Here is a 22,694-nt window from a genome sequence, read left to right as displayed (position 1 = left end):
TAATCACTCCAATAGTGATATCATCGTAGTTCAGATCCAGAAGTGACCTAGTTTCTTTAGCCAGAATGATGTACCAAAGTCTGACATTCATCACAAGAACTAACAAACAGTTGCAACATTACAGTACTGTTGTTATATGTATAGAAAGAATTGTTTTTGTGTTCTGCGATTGCATCAAATGTGTATGGTCCCTCATACGTACATTGATGTCTTCCAACATTAAATATCTGTTATTAAAGTGTTTTACTGAAACTGATCTAATGTTCATTATATGTTGTAGCACCTACTCTCTCTCTGCCAGAAGTTAAATACTTTGAATTGTCATCTAGGCATGCCACAACATAAAAGTAAGTACTGTTTGACTGCAGGTTTCATGTGAACAGAAGTGTGTAGCTATCCCTAAATAAGGATGTGGTCAACACCAAGGAAAGTTGCATAATATTCAAAATACGACCCTGTGAAATTTAATTGGGAAAATATATTTGGAGATATCAAAAATCTCATCAGGTCATCCTCACCAAGACTCCATATGGCAAAGATGTCATCGCTGTATCTGAACCTAACCAGGGGCCCAAGGCTTACTGTTCCCAGGAAAGCCCTCTCCAAGTGACCCATTAAAAGACTGGCATAGGTAGGAGCCATCATGGTTCCCATGGCTGTACCGTTCATCTGTTGGTAAATTTGCCTATCCAAATGTAAAGCAGCTGTTCACAAGTTAATTAAAGTGAGTAGGAAGGACGTAATAGGTTTGGAACCAGCTGTTAATGTTCAGCAGCAGACATACAATGTACATGGGTAATATTGGTATAGATGGAGGTGGCTCGTTGGTGACAAGTAAGATGTGTGGCGGGTATGCAACGGGAACAGTTTTCGGATACACTAGGAAATGGTTGGTGTCTTTAATATACGAGGGGGATCTTTGTACTGTATGTTGCAGGTGTTTAGCAACAAATGCTGATACACATTCAGTGGGTGCTTTGAAGCGAGCAATTATGGGATGACCAGATTGATAGGATTTGTGAATCTTAGGAAGATGGTAAAAGTTGGAAGCTCGTGGTTTGATTGGGGTTGGTTGGTTGGTTAAAAGAGGGGGGAAGGGACCAAACTGCGAGGTCATTGGTCCCTTGTTCCAGGTAAAATAATTACACAATGGAAGAAGAAAAGAAAGGAGATGTACAGCACAATAACAGGAGAAAGGAACAGCAGCAGAAGGACAACCAACACTACTATGGACAAAACAGGACAAGAAAACCACAGAGAAAAGCAAGAAATAGGTAGAAAGGGTAAAAACAAGAGAGCACATGACGTGGCTGGCCAACCACGAGAATAAAAAGGAAAAGCCAGCCAATCTGGGACACACTAAAACATCCACCCTAAAAATGTTAGAGTGCAGAACACAAAGTGACAAAGGACATGCGTTAAAACTTATATGGAATGATAAAGACAACCATCACGTATAAAACGTAAAACTAAATTAGCTGATGAATCATTGTCAGCTAAAATTAATGGCAACGAGTCCAGTAACTGAAGAGTCCATCGCAGGGCAGCCAAAGGAGGACAGCTCACGAAGATATGGGCCACTGTGGGCCAGGCGCCGCACTGACACTGAGGTGGGTCATCATGGCACAGGAGGTAGCCGTGTGTCACCCAAGTGTGGCCAATGCAGAGCAAGCAGAGAACCACGGAGTCCCTGCGAGAGGCCCGCACGGAGGACTGCCACACTTTCATAGTCTCCTTAATAGCACACAGTTTGTTGTGCGTGCTGAGGTTAAGCCATTTCGTCTCCCAAAGCCACGGTACATGTCAAGAATCGAGAGGAAGTGGCAGCGGAGAGCCGTGGTGTTAACTGAGTCCTTAGGGCAATATTAAAGGTCCAGGCGAAGCTGCGGCCTAGGTGTACACCATGGAGGTGTACGTTAATGGACCCGAAGTATGGGTGGTAAAGGCAAGAACTCCAGTTCGGAAAGAAGGGATTGGACACGAGCTGCAATTGGAAGCCCTGACCTGAGCCGCCGATGCGGGAGACGAACCGCTGTGGGTGGGAAAAGAAGATGGTGATTTGGATGCACAGGAGAACTACGAACGTGTGCAACGTAACTGGCCAGCAGTTGTGCACGCCTAACCTGCAATGGAGGGACTCTGGCCTCCAAAAGGATGCTGGTCACCGGACTCGCCCTAAAAGCTCCTGTCGCTAGGCGAATGCCACAGTGGTGCACTGGGTTGAGTAAACGCAATGCTGAGGGCACCGTCGAATCACAAACATGACTCCCATAGTCAAGGCGGAACTGAACAAGGGCTCCGCAGAGCTGCAGCAGCGTAGAGCCAGCCGTTACCTTCCCAAGTCTGGACAAAGATCGAACGTGTTTTCAGGTACCAGACCCCAACAGGTGTTCCCAGTGTTAACATAAATGGTGTGCTATCTCCCGACACAAACACAATAGCTGAGCACTTTGCAGAGCACTATGCTCGAGTATCTTCTTCGGAGAATTACCCCCAGCCTTTCGCACTCTATAATGGCAGCTGGAAGGGAAAGTCCTCTCGTTTACTACACGCCACAGTGAATCCTATAATGCCCCATTTACAGAGTGGGAGCTCCTCAGTGCCCTTGCACATTGCCCCGACACAGCTCCTGGGCCAGATCGGATCCATAGTCAGATGATCAAACATCTCTCATCAGTCTAAAAGTGAGATATCATCATCATCATCATCATCATCATCATCATCATCATCATCAACCGGATCTGGTGTGATGTGTCTTTCCATCGCAATGGCGGGAGAGCACTATCATTCTGCTGCTCAAACCCAGTAAAAACCCACTTGATGCAGATAGCTATTGGCCCCATCATCCTCACCAACGTGCTTTGTAAGCTGCTGGAACATATGGTGTGTCGGCAGTTGGGTTGGGTCCTGGAGTTACGTGGGTCCATGTCAGGGCAGCTTATGCCAGGGTCATCCAGGGTCGTCCTACCATTGATAATCTTGGGTCCTTTGAGTCTGCCATCCGAACAGCCTTTTCCAGATGCCAACACCTGGTTGCCATCTTTTTTGATTGATGAGAAGCATATGACACCATCTGACGACAACATATCCTTGCCACATTATACGAGTGGGGTGACCGAGGCCTGCTCCCGATTTTTATCCAAAATTTCTTGTCACTTCATACTTTCCGTGTCCAAGTTGGTGCCTCCCATAGTTCCTCCCATATCCATGAGAATGGGGTTCCGCAGGGGTCTGTATTTAGTGTCTCTATTTTTAGTGGCCATTAATGGTCTAGCAGCAGCTGTAGGGTCGTCCGTCTCAACTTCTTTGTGTGCACACGACTTTTGCATTTCGTACTGCTCCACCGGTACTGGTGTTGCTGAACAGTGCCTACAGGGAGCCATCCACAAGGCACAGTCATGGGCTCTAGCTCACGGTTTCCAGTTTTCGGTCCCAAAGTCATGCGTTATGCACTTCTGTCGGTGTCATACCATTGATCCAGAACCAGAACTTTACCTTAATGACGATCCACTCACTGTAGTGGAGACATATCGATTCTTAGGACTGGTTTTTGAAGCCTGATTGACTTGGCTTCTTCACCTTTGTCAGCTTAAGCGGAAGTGCTGGCAGCACCTCAATGCCCTCCGCTGCCTGAGCAGCACCAACTGGGGTGCAGATCCAGAGGATTGCCACAGAGATGCCCCCAAGTAGGGCATGTGGAGGCAGTCCTGAATCTGGTGGACCAGAGGGGGACAGGATAAAGAGCTTGGAGGTTGAGAAGAGAGCTGAGTGAATCCAAGCATATAATATAATGTGTCCGCTGATGGTGTGTACTATCCTTGGGAAGCTGACAAAGGTCACAGAGAAGGCAGATCCGGGCACAGCAGAGGTGGCATCATACTACCATTTGTCAAGAAAGTTTCAGGAAATTGGAAGGAAAACAAATGTAGACTCCAGTGGTAGTAGAGAGGAAGAGCTGCCTGCATACCCTAAATCCTTGGAGGTGTAGGGGGAGGGAGGGGGGGGGGGGGGGGGGGGGAAGAGCATGGGTCGGATGAGCAGGCATGGAAGACAGATGAATAGCATAATGACTCAGAAGAACAGCTTGCCAATTGGACAGCCTAAAGGCTCTCCACAGAGTTAATGTAACAAGCTCCAGATGCTAAATGCAATCCATGGGGATGGTCAGAATCTAGACGCCGAAGAATATACATCTGTGCAGAGCAGTAAACTATACTTCCATAGTCCAATTCCAAGCACACTATGGTGCAATGTAAGTGGAGGAGGACCCCTCTGTCTGCTCCCCAGGAGGTACCACTCAGAACACGGTGGGCGTTGAGGGATCACAGACACCGAGCCAAAAGGTATGAAATGTAGAAAGACCAGCACGGTCTTCTGTCAAACATATGTCCCAAGAATTTGGCGAGGTCCGCAAACAGAAGGTCAACAGCGCCTAAATGTAGGGAAGGCAGATAAAACTCCATACGACACCAAAAATTTACACAGACTGTCTTACTCAGAGAAAATCTGAAGCTGGTTTCGACGTTCCACGAATGGAGGCGATCGAGGCATCCTTGAGGTTGTCATTCAAGAAGACTGGTCCGTTGAGAGCTGATTGTAAAATCGTCGACAAAGAGAGCGCCTGAGACATCGGGAAGGAGACAATCCATAATTGTATTTATGGCGATGGCAAACATTACAACACTTAGCATGGAGCCCATCTTGTATAAACCACCCCGTGTGATGAGTTTACAGTACAGTGGGCTTCCACTCGGACAGGGAAGGTGTGCAGCAGTGTTGTTCAAAGCAATTTGTGTGCCTTGAGAGCACTGTCTGTTTCTAACAACAAGGTGCCATTTCGTAACCGGGAACAAGACTTTACAGGCCCTGCAATTGCGTCAACACCCTTCTGAATAATAAAAGGGTTGACTGTTGAGAAGTATTGACCTTCGTTAGACCAAGAAACAACTAGGAACTTTGGCACTGATAAAAGAATTGTCTGTGGCCGAGACTCGTCTAGCTTTCTCTTGTGGGTGTAAGTTGAACTAGAAGAAACCATTGTGAAAGTACCTCACATGATTACCGGCGTCTCCTACGGCACACTCCTTTCTGGTGGGTGTTTTCTCTAAGGGACTCCTGAGAAACAAATGGAGGGGCCAATCAGCATAGTTGGAAGGTAACAACTCGGGTAATCACTCCTCCCTGGGCGTTGCCTTTACCAGGGAGTACGTACATGCCCTACTCGTCTACCTTAGGTGGGGAATTATGCTTTATCCCATCACTGGCTACGTGTAGGAACGCGTGGGTCGGCCTTCAGACATGACAGGGAGGAAAGAAAGAGAAAGGGAGGAACAAAGAAAAGGAAACTAGAGAATAATTCTCCAAAGCTGCAGCGGAGAAGAAGGTAAAGAGAAGAATTAAGGAAAGAGAAGGACAAAGTAAGAATAGATATGTTACATTGGAGAGAGAAAAAGAAGAGAAACCACTTCATTTGGGCACAGGCGACCATCTCCGGATGTAGGTGCAAAACATACACCCAAAGAGAGGAAGAAGGGGAAGGGGAAGGGGAAGCGGAAGAGGAAGGTGAAGTGGAAGCGGAAGGGGAAGCGGAAGGATCGGGGACAGGGAGGGATGTGTATAAAGGGAAGGTATGCGGTCTATAAAAGAAAGAGCTGCAAGAGCTCGGGGTCCCATGCTCAACACACACGTATCCACAAAAAGAATTGTAGACCCCCAAAAGGCTAAGCTTTCACATATTAACACTGGTCAACATTCCCCCCCCCCTCCCCCCCCTCACGCCACCCCCCACCCCCACCCAAGGATGTGGTTAGGCAGGATCCTATGAGCACAGGTTAAATTGCAGCAGCTGAATATTTCAGACAAGCACAACTGTAAATTTTACAGTTGTCCACTGAACACTTAATGCGTGACCTGGCTAAGTACATGTTCTGTCGAGCACTGCGACTACTCTTAAGATATATCAAATATGAATGTGTCTGTAAAATTTTAAATGATGCCATAAATGGTTGGTCTTCTGGGCCTGAAATTTTTCTAAGTGGCTGGTCCTCAAAGTGTTAAGTTTTGAAAAAATCCACGATTCAAGTAATTCATCGCACATTCTCACACGTAATATAATTCATCTTGCATAAAATGAAATTTACTAATTAACACTTCTCAAACCACCATTTGCAACGTTTTCCCAAAACCTGCTAGAAACGTAAACAGCTGTGATGTCGTGCTCATCAAAAAAACACTTTGCTGTTATGAAGAATTGCATAGTCTTCATCTATAAGCCTTTGACACACGCTGCTGTTGTTGGCAGATGCTTATATGTGCACTGTGTTTTGTTGTTGTACATAGTACATTTATTTTGTAACCGAAGTTTTATTTTAGTGTTATTCTCTCATTTGTTTTATTGGTGCAGTATTGTTCTGCAGTAACAGGCTACAGCCAAATTCTTTCACAAAAATTTAAAAATGAAAAATTCCCAGCCATTTCCTGGTTTTGTCCAGCATGGGAAAATTTCCAGGTTTTTTAAGGATTTCCTAGTTGTCCCGGGACGTATACACCCTGTCCATGTATTTGACCAAATAAAGTATGTTGTTGACTAGGGCACCTGACACTGGGGGATCCCATTGGTAGCCTATCTTCTTGTATAGTACCCATTATTAAACTGAAAGTAGTTTTGTTCAGTTATCAGTTCCAGCAATCTGTGCATTTCTGTGATGTGTTCACCTGGTAGTAGGCTGTTATCCTTCAGATTTGGTTCTATGATGTTTATTGCTTTTGCTACTGGTATATTAGAGCAAATACCAGCAAGTTTGTAAGTGGGGACTTTCAAAAAGTCTACAGTCGGTTGTAAAGAGACATTTGATATATTGTGTTACAAAGGTGACCCAATGAGCTATTAATCAGGTGGTCACAATGTTTTGGCTTGTCACTGCAGCATTCCATAGAATGAGTGAAGTCTAGTGGAGTGGAAATTGGCAGATGAGGCATCTAGCTCAGATTAGCCAGGTACATGGAAGAATTGCCATATCTGAAACTGTATAAGGGACTGATTAAGAGTTGAATTACATCCAGAAACAGGGACTTTGGAAAAGAACGTGGGATCTTAGTTTAGTTAGAGCAAAACCATGTTTTTAAATGAGCAAATATAATATGTTCATAATGGGAAGGAGGGTTTGGAGTATTAAGAGATGGAGAATGGTGAAACAGAAACAAAAGAGGAAAATGGAAAAAAAGAAGGCAAGCAAGAAGAGAGATCACAAAATTCAAAAATTGTAGAAAAATTCAAATGAAAATCATGAGAACAGTTAAGAACTGACAGTTTCTTGCAAGAAAACTGGAAAATATGACAGCAAAAAATTACAACAACAACAACTCACATCTGGTAAAGTCCGTAGAGAGACGTGAAGACATACAAAAGCTGAAAAACACTGCAAATAGAGAGGAGAAATCATTGAAGGAAACAGGATCTACTATATTTAGTAAATAAAACAATGCAGGAGATGGCAATAACAGCTGATCAGAATGGTTTGATTAAAAGCAAACCACAAAAAGTGAAAGAATAACATAGAAGCAATGTAAGTGATAAGAAGAAAAGAAAGGCAGTTTCAATTCTGCAAATAAATCAACAAAAGACAATAAGGAGAAGGCCCTGCAATTTATAGTGAATTGTAAACAAAGTGTTGCACGAACATTTGGTAATTACAATTGACCCACCAAAGAGCATGGAAATCAGTATACGGACAAGATGTTTTTGATGGTAGGTAGTACAAATAAATAAATGAAGTAGCACAAGAGGTCGAAAACAGGCAACAGTTTCAACAAGGCAGATGGCAACAATGACTGACAAGGATGTTACATAACAAGGAGTAAGTGCCCCAAGGGCTAATATATCAACGAAAATAATCAATGTTTGAAAATATAATACAGGGTGCTTGAAAAATAACTCCCTAGTTTTAAGTATAAATTTAATAGGGAAATTATGAAAAATTACATCAAAGAGCACGGATCATGAAAGAGAATTCCTTCAAGTTTTGTTTAATGTTAGTAGATGTCAACATGGGATCCATTTTTGCCCTGCTCATGTCAGGACAATATTCTACTTCTCGCCATGTATTCAGGTGTAACTGTCGCAACTGCCGTGACGATTATTTCCCGTAAATGATTGACGTCTCAATGACAATATGTCAATTATAATTAGTTTACATTACCGAATAGAACTACTAATTTCATTTCCTTATCCGACAGCCATGGCCGAAGACTTATAAAAAATATTGGGGGGGTGGGGGGTACTGCGGATTCTGCCCTGGGAAATTTTCTAAATTGTAGATGAAAAATAGTGAGTTCAAAAATTTTTTTCAGCATTTTAGAGTCATATGATCAAATTAGAACCTTGAAAACTGGACTCTCTATTACTCAAAAATCCGGGAAACTCTACAAGCTTGACACATTTTTTGCCTTTGAGAAACGAAGCAGAACAAATATGTACGGTATTTTTGTAAAAAGGTAATTTAATTTACAGTAATAATCGTGCTTATAGACTATGACAGAGCAGTGATTATATAGCTCTGAAAAGACTGAAATTATATTCAAATAAATCCTAAACTATCATTAAAAGAATAAAACATAAAATATTGCTGTCTCTCAGTAGTAGCACTTTGATTAATAAGTGAAATACCTAATTTAAGCCTACTTTCAATAGGGGTCAGAGTTCGTTAAATAAAAACAATATCTCAAAGTTAATGCTTCAATACAGTTAATAAAGTATGCCTAATACTTTCAGTCAGAAAGTATGTAAATAGCCAGTTTTAACTGGGTCTTACACCCTAAAAATATTTAAGTATTTGAAAATAACTAACAGAGTAATATAGTAATACAATACTGAACTAGTACTAATATTTCGAAACTGAAAATTTAACATTATGGATGTATTTAATTCTCTGTTTTATAAAGATTTTTAATATTGCTCTGAATGCTATTATTAGGGCTAGATGTCTTAAGAAAGGTGCAAATGTCGATCGTCTGACTCGATTACTGAATATGAAGTCGTTGATGACATGTCGGATATCCAATTCATACAAAATATCTCTGTGGGCATCTAGAACAGGCAAGTTGTTCAATAGCTTCTGCCCCATTGTTGATTGGAGATATGACTTCAGACGTTTAAGGGCGCTAAATGACCATTCTGCTGTTGCTGTCGTGATTGGAATTACTTGGAGAAGCTTAATGCACTTCACTACTTCACATAACATTTCTCCAACTACAGGCTCTTGTGTAATGTACTTTCTTGCATCATACATGTTTTCTAAGACCAGTTTTTTTATTATCAATATCGGGTAACATATTCAAGTTAAGCCCAGTCTCTCAATGTCTAGCTCATTTCTGAAAAACTCAGTTGATTTTTCCAAATTTGTTTTGCCTCTCTTCACTAAAAGCAAGCACTCTTGTTCAACTGCAAAGACCTGTGCGAGTCCAGTTGAAGCAAACCGCTCAGTAACGCAAGATTGCATCGTTTCACAAACTTCAATGTAAATAGCTTTGTAGTATTCCTTTACGGTTTTGAAAGTGTGCGGTGAGCTAGCTTCATTGTTTTCATACTTCTTTGGTATACTTTGATTCCGAGGAAGCAAAGGATCATCAACTTGTGAAGGTTTTTCTTTTAAACACAATTCCCAAAAGTGTTCAAAACTATCACACCTTCCATTCAATATACAAATCAAGCCCTCACATATTTTTTCCAGATAAGCAACACTTAGATGAGGGCATTGAATTTTTTCACTGACGTCCTCTACTGGGTTCATTGCACGGCAATAAAGAAGTAGAAAGAAGTACGCCTTGAATTGTAACATTGACTCAAGGTAGCCTGCACATTTGTAACCTGCCACTGTTTTGTCCTCTGCAGAAAATGTTTCAAAACACTCTAGAAGCTCTTCAGAGTTTTTCAATATTCTCAAGGTACTAGAAGCTAGCAGAGTCCATCAAGTCAGGCAAAGGGGTTATAGACCAGGTTGGTCATTGGCACTCTCACAGTGTATGCTTCTGAAAAGTCCCATCCTTTTGTTGGATTCCCTTACAGTGTTTATTAAGTCCTTGGCTAAAGCCATAATATCCCTCACAGACGTAAGATGGCGGAGACTGTCTACAACTGCCAAGCCTAAATTGTGAGCAGTGCAGTGCACATAATGTGCTTTTGGTTGCACATCCAAAACTAAGTTTTTTAGTCCTTTGAACTTACCTCTCATATTCGAGGCACCACCATAGCACTGTCTCTTAAGTTATCCAGTGACAAATCAAGATGTGCAAAAACATCTTTTAAAATACTAAATAGAGTTTGTGATTCAGTGTTGGGGGTCTTGTATAAGCCAATAAAGCCTTCGTTGAATGGTTAAGGGAACATCGGCAGTGCGAATACAAAATGACAATTGTTTGTGAATCGAAGAATCACTCTTTTCATCAATCATAATAGAATAATGTTCACTCTTCTTGATCGAAGCCAATACCTTTTTCAGCAAACACTTTTCTAGTAGATCAATGATCTCGTTTTGATTATCATGGGACATCCACTTACACACCGAATGCCCTAACCAATCTTTAAACTCAGGTATGTCATTCTTTTGGAGTTTCAACGGTTGAAATCTGCCTTGTCAGCATAGAAATTGCACGGCAGTGAAAACTGTGTGAAGAGCTAAACAGCCTTTCTTCATATCACTATCTAACTATTCATTCAATTGGGAGGCCACACTTCAGTTAGTGATAGAATTTAGTTTCAGAACACCTTTTTTATGCGCTAACGTATTTTCATGAAGATGGAATTTTTCCAAAGCCTTTTTTCCAGTTAGAAAACACTATGGAAGTAAATGCATCCTTTTTTGAAGAAAATTATCAGACTTTTAGCATCTGCCTCTTTGCAGGTTTTGCAAAAAACTTTTTCGGTAGATGCTTCATAGTCTAGCCATGTATATTTGATCAGTTAAGACTTCTGAAATGATCTTCCCTTACCGGATTGTCTGGGTATCGGCTGTGAAAGGTTTTCGGCTGAAGACGATGAAGCAACTGACGACAGTAATTGTTGGAGGACGAAGCAACTAACGACACAATAATTGTTGGAGGTTGACTTGAAGTATCATCAACTCCCAAGCGCGCCTTTTTGGTAACAAATTTATCCATTGTAAAATTAATTCACAATACACTAAGAGAAAGAATAAAATATAGTCATATAAAATAGTCCACCAGACACTAAAGTCGGAACACTAAACACGTCTGCAGCATGCACTGAATGAAACTATCCAAACTGAATGACTGCGACAGCAGGGTGGGATTTATATAGCCGCAGTGTGAATGTCTAAGTGTCAAGACGATGCAAGGCAGAGGGTTCCAGTCCTTTTCATGTCGCCACAGCCACAGCACTGGCCCGCTGGCACCCGACTTTACCAGGAGGTTTGCGCACCGGGACAAATTCTAAGTGTGCCTGCAGCACCGTTAACACTATCATGATTCACACCACTCATTTTCAGTTAACCTGCTTACTACCGTAATAATTATTTGTTTTAACTCATTACTGAATGTATTTTAAAAGGTAACTGTCGTCAAACAAGGAAAATAAAAAATTCCAACATAATTTTGTGATTTTACAGAGCTTAATACAACTAGTAATTTTATTATATTATTGGGGAGGTGGGGGGGGGGGGGTCCATCCCCCCAAAAGAATTTTAGAGGGGGCTCAGGCCCCCCCTCAGGTCCAATAGTCGGCACCTGTGCCGACTGCTGTGAGTTGTGAAGTGACTTTGTATGAGGCAGAGAAGAAATAATACTCTCTTAAAACTAAGCAGCTTATGAAGTGTACTATAAGGGACAGTGAAATGAAAACAAGACAGATGGAAAAAAGTAAGTAAACTGTTTATTATTTCAATAGTAATTGCCATAACTGTAAATACATTTTTCCCCAATGTGAGGCGAGACCATCAGTGCCCTCATGGTAAAATCTATGCGGTTGCCTATGGAACTATCATTGTACTGAATCGTGCATTTGTTCACCAAAAGCACATTGATGGCCACAACTGCCTTTCTTTAGACCTCCAAAAACATGGGAAACACATGTAGAGAGAAGGGATTTTATAGAGGATGTATAAGGGCTCCCCAGCAAAACTTCTGTAGCATAGTTTAAACAACCTTGGCAAAATGTGTGCGTGTGTTTTTTTTGTGTTTTTAGGGCGCACAACTACAGTGGTCATTAGCGCCCAGACTAAATTGTGAATGCACTGCGAGGCACAATGTTAAAACAGCAACAAAAAATGACAACACTATAAAAGGCACATTAACAGGTAAGGCAGGGCTTCCCAATGTGTGGTCCGCAGACCCCTTATGGGTCTGCAGGCTCTCACTATGGGGTCCGCGGCCACCTTTCACCAAATCATGTAAAATAATGAGTAAAACTATTGAATAAAAATGTGAAAATCAAATTCATCACTATTTTTTTTTGTTCGTGTGAAAAACATGTGTACTATTACTTGAGGTTGTATTTCCAAGCAGCCTTTGCAGTTCCTAAGTGAGAATGCATACACAGTTTAGTGTCAGAGAATGCGGCTTCTCTGATCGACTGTTTCGCTACAATACAGGGGGCGTTTGTGCACCGGCTCACGGCACTAGATGCGCTGAAACCTTTTACGCATTTGCGGAGCTAGCTTTGTCGACCCATCACAGTGCTCGCTGGCACGTGTGAGGCCCCAGGCATCATTAAATGTTGAACTTGCTTTCTCAGTGCACTATCTATATTGTAAGTCGATTTTTGACCAGTTGATTACATCTAACATGGATCAGTAGCTTAAGTCAGGATCATTGAAGAAGAGTGCAGTGTCTCCATCGCCTTCACAACAAGGGAAGTTTCCAGTTGAAATTAATGAGAAGGGAGGACGACGAAAGGAAGAACAATCACAAGAAGCTCCACAGCTGGATTTAATAAGAGAAAACGCTGCAAGTACTCCATTGTTTGCAATATCCTGTGGAAGTGGAATAACCAAAAAGTGTAAGTACAACGAAAGCTATTTAGAAATGGCCTTTATGGAGACAATGGAGGGTAAAGCTAAGAGTGTAATTTGTGCACGAGTCCTCCTGAACAGTTCAATGGTTCCAGTTAAATTGCACCGTCATTTTGAAGGTACTCACCCGGATTTCCAGGCTAAAGACACCAAATTATTTCAAAAGGAAGAGTGCTGAACTAGCTGCTTCTCAGCATTGCATCAAAACTCGTGCAAAAACAATTAATGAAAATTCATTAAAAGCTTCTTTCTTGGTTAGTTACAGAGTGGCAAAAACAGGCAAAGCTCATACCATTGCAGAAAATCTCATAGGGCCATGTGTTAATGATACTGTTTCTTGCGTGCTAGACGAAAAGGCAGTAAAGCTTGTATCTTCGGTACCACGATCAAACAGTACTGTCAAGAGATGCATTGTTGACATGTCAAATGATGTGAAAGATACTCTTGTTTCTCGCATCCAACACAATTTATTTTCTCTGCAGATAGATGAACCCACTGATGTTGCAGGATTATCGATTTTATTGGCTTTGTCCGTTATGAATATTCTGGATGTTTTGAGGAGGACCTCTTATTGTGCAGACCACTACCTGCCAACACAACAGGTGCTAAAATATTGCGTCTATTGGACGATTTTTTAATGCCTAATGAAGTTTGATGGTCTAATTGCACAGATAGTGCAAAAGCTTTGACGGGTCCTACAGTCAGAGCAATAACAAAAATAAAAGAAAACGCCAAGAATTGCAGCAGTAGTCATTGAGCTCTCCACAGATACACTTTAGCTACAAAACATATGTTTGTTCGTTCAAGAAAGTTTTAGACGAATCCATTCAAATCATTAAGTACATAAAATCCAGGCCGTTGAAGTCAAGACTTTTCACAATACTGTGTGAAGATATGGGAAGCCTTCATCGTTCCCTTCTTTTCCATACAGAAGTGAGGTGGCTCTCACATAGGAATACACTCCCTCGGTTGTATGAATTAAGATTGGAAGTCATAGCTTTCCTTTTGGAGCATAACATCAAATTAGGAGACCTTATTAATGATGAAAATTGGCAGTTTATAGTTGTCTATTTGTCAGACATTTTCTCTAAAATGAACTAAATGAATATTTCACTCCAAGGGCAAAGTGAAACAAAGGTCACGGCTATCGACAAAGTTCGAGCATTCAAGACGAAAATCAATTTATGGGCAGAGGATGTCAAGGAGGGGGAGGTCGAGTGTTTTCCTCTTCTCAAGGAGTTTTTGAAAAACAAAACATTGGCGCTTGGGAAGAATTTGTTTCATCAAATCCTAGAACATATCCGAAGCTTGACGTCAGTGTTGGAGCATTATTCCCCAACAGCTGAAGACGAGAAGCTGCAGAAATACTAATGGGTGGTCAACCTATTCACTGTATCCAAAAAGCTGAACATAGTATCATCAAATGAATATGAGTTGTTGATAGAAATTGCCACAGACCCTACGTTGAAATCAAGTTTTGACATTGATGGTTACTCACACTTCTGGATCCATTTGGATAACAAGAAATACTATCCCCTTGTTGAAAAGGCAAAACGTGTACTACTTCCGTTTGCCAAAACATACATGTGTCAATCTGGATTCTCGATCTATGCTGCCCACAAAACTAAGTACCGAAGCTGTCTAGATGCGGAACCAGACATCCGTCTCCAGTTGTCAAGAACTGAACCCAACTTTTCAAAATTGTGTCAGCAGAAGCACTTTCAACCATCACATTAGGATTCCATTATTATTCCTACAGACTCCTCTATAGTAAAGAAGAAAGCATTTTTCTTCGTAGATGTTCAGTGAATGTACCTGAACTATAACTCTGTAGGAATTTGGTTTCTGTCTTCTATCATTTACAAAATAATTATTAACTGAATTCTGTTGGCATTGATATTTATTTTACGAAAATTAAAATGACCTCTAAAGGTAATTTTTTTCTTTATAATGTATTCCGTCCTCTCAGTTAAAAATATGGCCTGCCTATACTTCAATTACAATTACTTGCTATTGCTCTGACACTATATTGTGGCAACTGGCTGCGAGCGTACGCAAATGAGGAATTTTCACGTACCACCTTGTAAAAAGTAAACCATCTCTGCCAGAATTGTTTCCTTTGAGGAAAAAAGTCTTACATTCTGTGAAATGCTAAGAGAGAATGTTTGTTTGTCTGTTTGTTTTCCTAATTTGTTTACAGTCGAAGCTGACTGCCATGATATAGTGTCCAAGTAGTAGTTGAAGTTGTCAGCTGTGAGTAAACTGTTGCCACACCACTGGCCGTTGTGGCCAAGCTGTTCTAGGCGCTTCAGTCTGGAACCGCGCGACTGCTATGGTCGCAGGTTCGAATCCTGCCTCGGGCATGGATGTATGTGATGTCCTTACGTTCGTTAGGTTTAAGTAGTTCTAAATTCTAGGGGACTGATGACCCCAGATGTTAAGTAACACAGTGCTCAGAGCCATTTCAACCATTTTTTTTTGTTGCCACGCCACCTGCTAGCTCCCGGCTATGGACTGCCAACTGCCATTCAGTAGATACGCAAAGACATAAAAAGAACTAGACTTTCCGAGGTGTTTACATGGGCACAAAAATCTATTGTGGAGCTGGACAAAGGATTTATAAAAGCAGATTTCCAGAATCGATTTTGAAGTGGTTACCTGACCAACTAAACGCGGAACTGGGACATCGGCTTACGAAACCCAGTTTTGGAAACGCATGTAAACTGGGCGAATATATTCCCACACATTGCACAACAGATGTCACAATAGTCCTTTAAAGGCAATTCCCTGGCCTCTTTTCTTTCATGATGTTTGTCTCCCGAATCATGGGACTGCAGCTTTACTTCACAGCCGTGCGGAATGGCCGCGCAGTCTAGGGCGCCATGTCGTCGTGGATTGCGCGGCCGCTCCCACGGAGGTTCGAGTCCTCCCTCGGGCGTGTGTGTGTGTGTGTGTGTGTGTGTGTGTGTGTGTGTGTGTGTGTGTGTTTGTTGTCCTTAACGGAAGTTAAACTTAGGTTAATAGTGTGTAAGACAAGGGACTGATGACCTCAGTGGTTAAGTCCCATAGACTTTGCATACATTTGAACATTTTTCTTCGGATTTCACAACCCCCCTCCCCCCCCCCCCCACACACACACAACTTTAACGAAATGTGTGTACTCCTTACACAAGAGTAGTCAAACAGTGGACGTGAACAGACCACAAGCGGCAGCTTGTCAACAGCGAACAGTTTGGACGTGATGTTGATTGCTCTTGGAGGAAGGCAGCTCCTTTCGTGTAAAATGTCAATTACCAAGTAATTTTAGTCAGGCTATAGTGTGTTGAACAAAGGAAGTAAATTCCCTAGTAAGTGTCAGGATACAGTGGGAATTCAAATTGGATCGTTAATTTCAAGTTGTTTTCATTCATCTCCATATCAAAGACTATCGATACTTCGGGGGTGGGGGTCAATGCAAACATGGTGCTTACATTAAGAAGCTTTCGGTTCCCATGGGTTTCGCTCTGAAATTTAAAGTTACTGTGCTCTTGACTGACTAGGGGTCTGCCATGGATTTTCGACTGAAGAAGGGGTCCTCCAGCTGAAAAGGTTGGGAAGCCCTGAGGCAAGGGATTAAAAGAAAACAGCAGAATCAAATGTCCTGAGACAGGTTTGTCAAGTGAATAAAATGAAGAACGCGAGCAGCTGCTCCTGGGTCATCCACTAAAATTTCATCCAGAGTACATGGCAGACCAAGATCAATGCGCAGTGCATTAAAATTTGGACAGGATGTTAAAATATTGTGTACAGTCAGCAATTGCCCACATGGGCAGAACGGCGCCGGCACAGCCATCAGCAGATGGCTGTGGCTGAACTGGCAGTGTCCAATCTGTAACCGGGCCATAACGACCTCCTCCCGCCGAGAAGGGCGTGAAGAGGTTGTCCAAGCCACGGGGAGAGGTTTCAAGGCCCGAAGCTTGTTTTCAGTAAGTGTAGACCAATCGGCATTCCACAGCGATAAAATGCACTGACAAATGACCCTACTAAAATCAGATGAAGGCACACAACAAGAAGCTGTCCAAGGCTGGAGGACCGCAGCCTTGGCTGCGGCATCTGCAGCTTAGTTCCCAGGGATACCGATATGGCCAGGAACCCACATGAAGGTAGCCGGAGAATTATCGTCCACCAGCTGCTGAAGAGAGCGTTGGATCCGGTGCACGAAAGGGTGAACTGGATACAGATCACTGAGGCTCCGGATGGCGCTCAGGGAATCAGAGCAGATGACAGAAGCAGAATGTCAGTGGCGGAGGATGTAAAGAACAACCTGACAGGGCAAATAGCTCAGCTGTGAAGACCAAACAATGGCCATGGAGCCGCTATTTGAAACTGTGTGCCCAACAATAAAAGAATACCCGATACCGTCAATGGTCTTAGAGCCATCTGCATTAATGAAGATCGTGTTAACGAACTTCGACAAACCACGAGCGGTATACCGAAGTTGGGGTAACCTCCTTTGGGAACGAGCTGAGGTCAAGGTGAACGCGAACCTGAGCCTGGAGCCAAGGTGGCGTTTGGCTCTCACCCACTCTGAAGGTTGCAGGGAGTGGAAAATAAAGGTGCTGAAGGACACGACGAAAGCTAACTCCAGGGGGTAGCAGGGCAGATACATACAACCCGTATTGACGGTTGAGACAGTCATCAAATAAGGAACGATAAGACGGGTGGTCAGGCATTGATAATAGCCGACAGGCATACCGACAAAGCAGTATATTGTGCCGGTAGGTTAGTGGGAATTCACCGGCTTGACTCTCGACAAGACTAGTATAGAATGCTCCGATCGCAAGACATAACCCCCAATGTTGTATAAAGTTGAGGCGGTGTAAGATGGACGGCTGTGCAGAGGAGTATACAAAGCTCCCATAATCCAGCTTTGAGCGGCCGATCGGCCAATATAAGCGAAGTAGGACAGTTCGATCCGCTCCCCATGACGTACCGCTGAGAACACAGAGGACATTTAGGGAACGGGTACAACGAGCAGCCAAATATGACACATGTGGAGACCAGCTAAGTTTCCTGTCAAATGTAAGACCTAAAAAATTTGTTGTCTCCACGAATGGGAGAGCAATGGGACCGAGATGTAAGGATGGTGGGAGAAACTCTTTGTAGCGCCAGAAGTTAATACAGACCGTCTTCTCGGCAGAAAAATGGAAGCCACTGGCGACACACCAGGAGTAGAGACGGTCAAGACAACGCTGAAAACTGTGCTCCAGTAAACATGTACGCTGCGCGCTGCAGTAGATGGTAAAATCGTCCACGAAAAGGGAGCCTGATACATCATCTGGGAGGCAATCCATTATTGGATTGATCGCTATGGCGAAGAGAGCGACGCTCAAAAGTGAGCCTTGTGGCACCCCTTTCTCCTGGCGAAAGGCATCGGACAGGACAGAACCCACACATACCCTGAACTGTCGATCCATTACAAATGCACGAATAAAAAGAGGGATGCGACCGCGAAGGCCCCATGTATGCATGGTGTGGAGAATGCCCACCCTCCAACAGGTGTTGTAAGCTTTCTCCAAATCAAAGAACACAGCCACTGTCTGGCGCTTCCGCAAGAAGTTGTTCATAATGAAGGTCGACAAGGTAACCAGATGGTCAACAGCAGAGCGGCACCTACGAAATCCACATTGTACATTGGTAAGTAGGCGTCGAGATTCGAGCAGCCAAACCAAACTAGAGTTAACTATTCGTTCCATCACCTTACAGACACAGCTGATAAGGGAAATGGGTCGATAACTGGAAGCCAAGTGCTTGTCCTTCCCCTGCTTAGGAATCGGGAAAACAATAGATTCGCGCCAGCATGTGGGAACATGACCCTCAATCCAGACGCGATTATAAGTACTGAGAAGAAAACCTTTACCCGCAGGAGAAAGGTTCTTCAGCATCTGAACATGAATAGAATCAGGCCCTGGAGTGGAAGACCATGACCGGGCAAGTGCACTTTCGAGTTCCCGCATGGTGAATGAGGCATTATAACTCATTATTCGAGGAGCAGAAGTTAGATGGCCTTGCCTCCTCTGCCTGTTTTCGGGGGTGGAAGGCAGGGTGGTAATGATTGGAGCTCGAAACCTCTGCGAAAAATCAGCCGAAGGCATTGGAGACATCCTCAGGGGCCACAAGGACGTCATTCGTGATCGTCAAGCCAGAAACTGGTGAGGGGACCTTAGTGCCAGATAGCCGGCGCAGGCTATCCCCGACAACAAGAGTGAAACTGTTGAAGGAGTTTGTGAAAGCAGCCCAGCTGGCTTCCTTGCTTTCTTTAATAACACGACGACACTGCGCATGTAATCGTTTATAATTGAAACAATTCGCCAACGTAGGGTGGCGTTTAAAGGTGCGTAAAGCACGTCGACGAGCACGTATAGCGTCTCTACATGCTGCGGTCCACCACGGGACTGGTACATGACATGGAGAAGAAGTAGTATGAGGGATGGAATATTCAGCAGCAGTGAGAATGACTTCCGTGAGGTGTGTGACCCGACTATCGCAGCTTGTGAAGTTTTGATCCTGAAATGTCGCCCTGGAAGAGAAGAGCCCCCAGTCTGCTTTAGAGATGTTCCAACTAGTTGAGCATGGAGATGGGGTATGATGCAGGAGATGGATAACACAAGGGAAGAGGTTGCTCGAATACATATCAGAAAGAGCGAACTCTCAAACTGACGTCCAATTTGGTAGTACATATAGAAAGGTCTAAATGGGAATAAGTGAGAGTTGTGTCCAAAAGAAAAGTAGGGGCACCAGTATTGAGGCAGACAAGATTGAGATGGTTGAAAAGGTCTGCTAACAGGAAGCCTCTCAAGCAGGATGCTGGAGAGCCCCAAAGGGGATGGTGGGCACTGAAGTCTCCAGTCAACAAAAATGGTGCAGGTAGCTGAGCAATAATTTGCATAATGTCTGCCCTAGTAACGGCAGACGATGGAGTGTAAACAGTAAAAACAGAAAATGTGAAAGTGGGGAGAGTAATACGGACGGCAACTGCCTGCAGATCGGTGTGCAATGTGATGGAATCATAGTAGATATCATCCTGGACCAGCAACATAACCCCTCCATGAGCCGGAATACCTGCCACAGGGGGTAGGTCAAAAAGCACAGAGGTATAGTGTGCCAAGTCAATACAATCGCATGGGCGTAGCTTTGTTTACTGGAGAGCTACTACGAACGGACAGTGCAAGCGCAGCAGCAACGTTAAGTCCTCTCGGTTGGAGCGAATGCCGCGAATATTCCAATGAAGAAGTGCCATCGTGAGAAGAAAAAGGAGAAGCAAGAAGGGGTCACCTCGAAGGCCGCTAAGGGCCTGGCTTCGAGCAAGCACTGCTGCCGCTATCAATAGGTGGATTTTCAATAGGTTCGTCGGCCACCATGTTAAGATGGTCGGGAGGGGGAGCTTCATCCGCTGGTGAAGGGCCAGATGTTCAGCTATCAGCAGTGCGGCCTGGCAAAACGGATGACGGCCTGGGGCGGCAACCGCTGGGTGGCACAGGAGAAGAAACGCGCCATGGCGGAGAAGGAGAACTTTTCTTCCTATGAGCCCTCTTGGAAGGTCGTTTAGTCAAAGTATTGGTCAAACTGGGAGTTCGGGGTACGTAAGAAGTCTTCACGGGACGGTTCCTTCTTGAAGGCCCATGCATCTGACTTCTGTGTCTTGGCCTTGGCAGAAGCTGATGAAGGTGCTTGTGTCTTAGAGGTGACGAGAGGAATAGGAGACGTTGACCGGGCGATTTTAGCACTGGCCGAACGTACAACCGGAGCTCTAAAGGTCAGATCGCATGTCTGCATCAATACCTCCCTGGTGCATGCCTGGGTACACTGATGGTTCCGAAGGCAATTGGAAACATTTTTCCATGAAGGCATTGGCTGTCTTATCTCACAGTGGAATAAATGTCATAACAGTTATGGTGATTACTTTTGAAATAATGAACCATTTACTTTTATCCCTCTCTTTTTTTTAATTTGACTGCCTCTTATAGATGATTCATTTCTTTATTTTCAAAGTTGAAATGAGCATTTTCATCTCATTATAGTGGATGAACAACTTAGTAATTTGATGAGCAGCCATAAATATAAAGAAATAAATAAAGTTACGTAACTGTTTGTCTCGTTGCAGGTATGCGTTTGCAGTACAAGTACACATCAAAGTACCTGTGCCACAGTATTGTAACATGTTGCTACAGGAGGAAAAGAAAAAGGAGGTTCACTAATAAAATGGGATGTCATTTGGTAATTCATTTTCGGCAGAAGTGGAAATATTGCAACCATGTCATGTCAATTCTTAGGACTTCTTTAGCTGCCTGGATCGGCCTGACACAGCTGCAAAATTTCCATAATGAATTAACGCACAGTACTACTATTCATCAATAGGCTGCACTAGTTTGCTTTAGTTGCTGTTGCATTTGGTATTGGTCTGTGGCATGGGTATTACAATGTGCACTGCAACTGCAGGCTTGCACCTACAAACAAACAAAACTTTAATTACCTAACTTTATTCTTCAATGTAATAATTTAAACTTTTATGATTAGTACTCATAAAAATTCAAAATGCAAAGATGCTTGTACATACTTACATCAACAAAGTATCCAAACTGCTTAAATGGTATTGAAATAGACGTGTTCAATTTATTTACAACATCCAGTATTCGGTCCTGGTAACCATCAAACAACAATTCTCTCACAGTCTTGTTTATAAACATTCCTTCTCCAGACATAGTCAACAAGGATGATAGAAGAACTCGTTCCACAGGTCCCATCAAACGAGCTAGGTAATTAAGAGTCTGGAAAAGACAGGAAACATTTTCAGAATTTTCACAGTGTTACCTGCTTCAGACTATCACTCAACCAGTTGCTCAATTTTCAAGTTCGTTATGGTACTAGGTACAACTGAAATGATAAGCTAGAACTACGTAGAGAACTACGTAGAGAACTTTTAATACGAGAAAGTCCATTCTATATATACTTCGACTGTGAAGCAAGCCTGATAAGAGCACAGAATCCCTGTGATGCAGGTGAATATTTGATAAGATCATGCTCCATAATATTGTTTAACTTAGCATAGCTTAATAAAAGAAATTTTAATCCATAAACTGGAAACAATGTCAAGAGATCTTTAAAGATACTCATGAAACTAAAATAAATTAAATGGTGGAGTTCATTACGTAACAAGTCAATGAAGTACTTCAAGGGCAGCTTTTTACCAGTGAGTAGGTTAACAGCTTAGCTTCACGAACTACACCTAAGGAGGGGTACGAACTCTTGTAGACATTAAAGTAGTATCAAAAATAGAATTCCCTTCTTACATTAGGCAAACCATCTCATCCTGGGGTCTGAGTGACCTTCCCTTCCTTTTTAACCTCAATCAACCTATCCCCCTCTCCTCCTCAAGAAAAGAATTAACTGTTCTAGAAGCTAGGATAGTTCTTGTACTTTTATGCATAACTACTGGCAGCACTAAATATTTCACCTCCTGATGGCAAGTGATGGCCAGTAACTTCCTCTCTGAATTTAACTGAGTATTAATGTAGGAAACAGGTCATCATTTTCAAGTAAATGGGAACTACTACCTGAAATGTTCAGCAAACTATCCCAAATAATATCTGAGGTACTACTCTCTCCCTCCCTCCAATGATTCCACCTCCTTAT

At 42.9% G+C, this 22,694-nt stretch overlaps 1 protein-coding gene across 3 annotated transcripts in view; it reads right to left on the bottom strand.

Moving 5' to 3' along the window:
• Positions 1-22,694, bottom strand: part of LOC124619404 (protein croquemort-like) — a 145,521-nt gene that overhangs the window by 74,435 nt on the left and 48,392 nt on the right. For all 3 annotated transcript variants that reach the window (XM_047145761.1, XM_047145763.1, XM_047145760.1), the window contains exon 5: positions 21,623-21,829. In XM_047145761.1, the coding sequence (XP_047001717.1) occupies positions 21,623-21,829 (207 nt within the window). The remainder of the gene's footprint in view (positions 1-21,622; positions 21,830-22,694) is intronic.

This window comes from Schistocerca americana, chromosome 6, assembly GCF_021461395.2.
Source record: "Schistocerca americana isolate TAMUIC-IGC-003095 chromosome 6, iqSchAmer2.1, whole genome shotgun sequence".
Lineage (NCBI taxonomy): Eukaryota > Metazoa > Arthropoda > Insecta > Orthoptera > Acrididae > Schistocerca > Schistocerca americana.
The sequence above is the reverse complement of the archived record's forward strand: the minus strand, read 5'-3'. Positions and strand labels throughout refer to the sequence as shown.